Source organism: Myotis brandtii, unplaced genomic scaffold (genome assembly GCF_000412655.1).
Source record: "Myotis brandtii unplaced genomic scaffold, ASM41265v1 scaffold420, whole genome shotgun sequence".
Classification (NCBI taxonomy): Eukaryota; Metazoa; Chordata; class Mammalia; order Chiroptera; family Vespertilionidae; genus Myotis; species Myotis brandtii.
Genome location: NW_005366109.1, coordinates 1,995,865 through 1,999,593, shown reverse-complemented (window position 1 = coordinate 1,999,593; position 3,729 = coordinate 1,995,865). Strand labels below are relative to the sequence as shown.

The 3,729-nt window shown below is 47.2% G+C and overlaps 1 protein-coding gene across 1 annotated transcript in view; it reads right to left on the bottom strand.

Annotated features, from left to right (window-relative positions):
• The window catches only part of DNAH8 (dynein, axonemal, heavy chain 8), a 272,357-nt gene that overhangs the window by 12,533 nt on the left and 256,095 nt on the right, over positions 1–3,729 (bottom strand). Inside the window, exon 88 of the mRNA XM_005873788.2 lies at positions 3,436–3,625. Coding sequence (XP_005873850.1) covers positions 3,436–3,625 — 190 coding nt within the window. The remainder of the gene's footprint in view (positions 1–3,435; positions 3,626–3,729) is intronic.

Here is a 3,729-nt window from a genome sequence, read left to right as displayed (position 1 = left end):
AGGGGGGGGGGGGGGGGGGGGGGGGGTGTCACAGTCCCAGCAGCTGGCCCAGCACGGCTGCTCTCGAGGAGGCTTCAAAAGGCAGTCAGCACCGGGCTTGAAGTCAGACTTTGCAACTCATAGTCTAAAATTTTAAGCACACCCCCACATATCACACACACACACACAGCAGAGTCTAAATCACCTGAACACAATGCTCTGAAAGTCCACACCCGAGGAAGCTCTTGGGAGGCACGCCCACACATTGCCCAAAACCGCGCCACTGAACTGATGTGATAGGATCCTGGGTGCAGAGGGCTTGACCATTTCAACAATCAGATCTAACTACCACATGTTGAGCTCGTCAATCGATACAGAAATGAGAGTGAAGGGGCTGAAAATACCAGATTAGCTCCCTGGTCGCTGAGTCAGACTCTTCAAACGTGACTGACAAACACCAGGCCACCACAGTGCCCCGGAGCAGCACCGCCAACAGCGTGAGCTCAGCCACCAGCCGGGCCGACACCCGTCCTTGCAGCTGCGTGGCCCTCAGAGGATGGAGGTCTGTGGGGCGATGAGCAGGGGCATGATGGGAAACACACCAGACCTGTCAGATGCCATGACACTGTAAGACCACAAAAACGGGCATGCAGCCACAGAGCACTTCAAGCACGTTACAGTCTGAGCGGCTTTGACAATACATATTTCTGATGCAACTATGGCCTTTTGGTAAATTGCATTGTGTTTTACTTAAGCATGTGCTTTTTTTAATTTAAAATATTTACTTAAATGTTTTGAACTGAAACATTTCACTACAGGGTTCGAGGCTATGAATCCAGGAGATATTTTCAAGTTGAGAAATCAATTACTGACGTCAAACAGCGGCAGAGAGGCCCCCGAGTCTGAAGGGCTGATCTGCGAGCACCCTCCCTGTGAGCTCGCACCGAGTGTGGCTGTGAGCTCCCTGCTTTCCGGATTTGGCCAGGTGATGTGGACCTGAGATAAGGGGCAGGAAAGGAAGCAGAGGAGCGATTGGTATGCGGGAAAGTCGGCTCCCTCTAAGCTGCAAAGGAAAGCAATCACTGATAAGGCGAGTGCGCGTCTGTGCGCTTGTGTGCGCCGGGCAGGGAGCTGGAACAAGTCCCGGGCTTTCCAACATGTGGAACACCCTGGGAGGAGGGATCAAACTTTAGCTTGAAACCAGAAATAAAGAAGACAGAAAGGGTTGGATTATTAACAAGTAAAGACAGGTAAAAAGAACCCTGAGGTGGATACCTGCATTTGTATTTAAGTGAGCTGGCTTGTAACACTCGCAGAAAGTTCCAAGAGAAGATAAATTCGTATTTATATCTTGCTATTTTAAGTCACATTTTAAAAAAATGTTTTTATTGCTTTTAGAGAGGAAGGGAGAGGGAGAGAGAGACAGAAACATCAATGATCAGAGAGAATCATTGATCGGCTGCCCCCTGCAATCAGGGCATGTGCCCTGACCAGGAATCGAACCATGACCTCCTAGTTCATTGGTCAACGCTCAACCATGGAGCCACACTGGCCAGGCTGAAGTCACTTTTAAAAAAATTGACGTCAGAGAGGAAGGGAGAGGGATAAAGAGATAGAAACATCAATGATGAGAGAGAATCATTGATTGGCTGCCTCCTGCATGCCCTCTGGGAGCCCCCCTGCTGCCGGCATCCCTGCCTCTGCACACCCTACTCCCCACCTCCAGGGGAAGCTCTCCCCAAGCCCTGCCCTCTCTGTCCTCTGTCCCCGCGTGGCACTGAGTTCTCATTGCAGTAAAGTTGCTGGAGCGTCTGTCTCTCCAACCATATCACGGGCCCCTTTGGGGCAGGAATCCGGCCTCAGACTTCTTTCTATGGAAAGCTCCCAGCAGAGGGCTGGCAAACAGAAGGTGGTTAAACAGCCTCATTAAGTTAAATGCTATTTCTTCAGGCTCCAAAGCCAGGAATTACCTGGTGACAACTTACTGAAACTGCGAATTAGTTGGAAAGGAGGAAAGAGACTCACAAGTAGACACGCGGAATCTGAGAATCACAGTAAAAACTTTCCTCCCCAAATTCAACAGAAATTCTGGGAGAAAAAAAGGATTAAGTGAAAGTGGGGGCTGTCCTGTTCAAATCCGACATGCGCCACTTGGTAAGCGCATAGAGGCCACCAAGGTCAGTGTGTTAGTGTTTTAAATTTAGAAACTATTAGGGCATTTGAAAATGCAGGGAGTGAATGAGTGCATGTACCCCGAGGATAATTAAATGTGTGCTTTTAAGGGATACTGTTTATTGAGGTATTACTCATGCAAAGAGAAGTGTACAGCTCCATGCATTTCCACCAGGAAATGCCATGTCCAGATCAAGAAACGGGCCATTCCCGACCCCAGAGGCCCTCTTGTGACCTTCGCAATCCCCGCCTGCCCCCGAGGGTAACCACCAGCCTCATTTTAACACCACGGATCTGTTTTGCCTGTTTGCTCTGTACAAATGGAATTGAACAGTGTACGTGCATTCATTACACATACGGCACAATGTGTACAATTACAATGAGTCCTGTTTGACTTTCCTCACTTACCATTATTTTTTGAGATTCAGCCACACAGCTGCGAGGAGTAACAACGCATCCCAGCTCTCTAAGTGTGCACGCTTCTTTTCTTTTCTTTTTTTTAATGACTATCTTTTTATTTTTTTTTCTAGTTGAAATTATCTTTATACATTTTGTATTTACTATTATAACAATCTTTTTTTTATTTTATTACATATGTCTCCTTCCCCCCCCCCCCACGCCCCCTTGACGCTTCTTAAATTGCACCGCCAGGGGAGCTACAAGGTGTGGAACCGTAAGGAGCCCACTATCTCTTCAGTTTGGTCAAGAATTACTTGAAGTAACACTATCCATGTTGCAGAGAGAAAAAGTTGTATTTCTGAACTTTATGAAGTCTATGACATCGGTCAGTAATTTACACAGTAAACATTCCCAGGATGAAGGAATAAATGCAAAGCACTTTTCAAGGAAAAAAGAACCACACACACAAAAAAAAGAAGGGGGGTGGCAGACTCGAGTTCAGGGAATAAAACTTTTGCCACATGGTCACTGTTGAAATCAGTCTAATTTCCTGTACTTTGGCAACAGTTTCTGCATATTTTGGTGCTTCATTTTTGTCATTTTTATAAACATTTAAAAACTAAGGTTTGCGTGAAACCTTTTTACTATTTCACATGTTCTGACCAAAGACTGACGGCTTGCTGAAGTGGACGAGAAGAAAAACAAAGGTTGAATTTGCAAAACCAATACAGAAGATCGTCTGTGGTCTCCAAGCTTTGAAAGCACGTGTCAAGCACCCCGCAGGCTGTCCCTCTGTGCTGTTTTATGTGAGACCCATGTACCACACCGCACTGCTATGCACACATGCACACCTTCCAGTCTGCCCACTGTCCTAGGAGCACGTACCTTGGGGATTGAAGAAGCCAGTCATCCAGAACACATTGGGCCTCCCTTCAAATATCCAGATAGAAAACTGGGAGTTTCTCTCCAGAAGTTCGGTGAACCAGAAGCCCAGGGTGGACGAGTCCCAGGACACCCTCTTCCAGATCTGAGGTATGCGAGCATCGTACATGTTGTCCAGGGCATCCCTCAAGTTCTGAAAAAGATGAAGTTAAAGAGATCATCCAAAGGACTTGTATGCATGCATATAAGCCTAACCAATGGACACAGACACCGGGGGTGGGGGGGTGAGGGTATGAG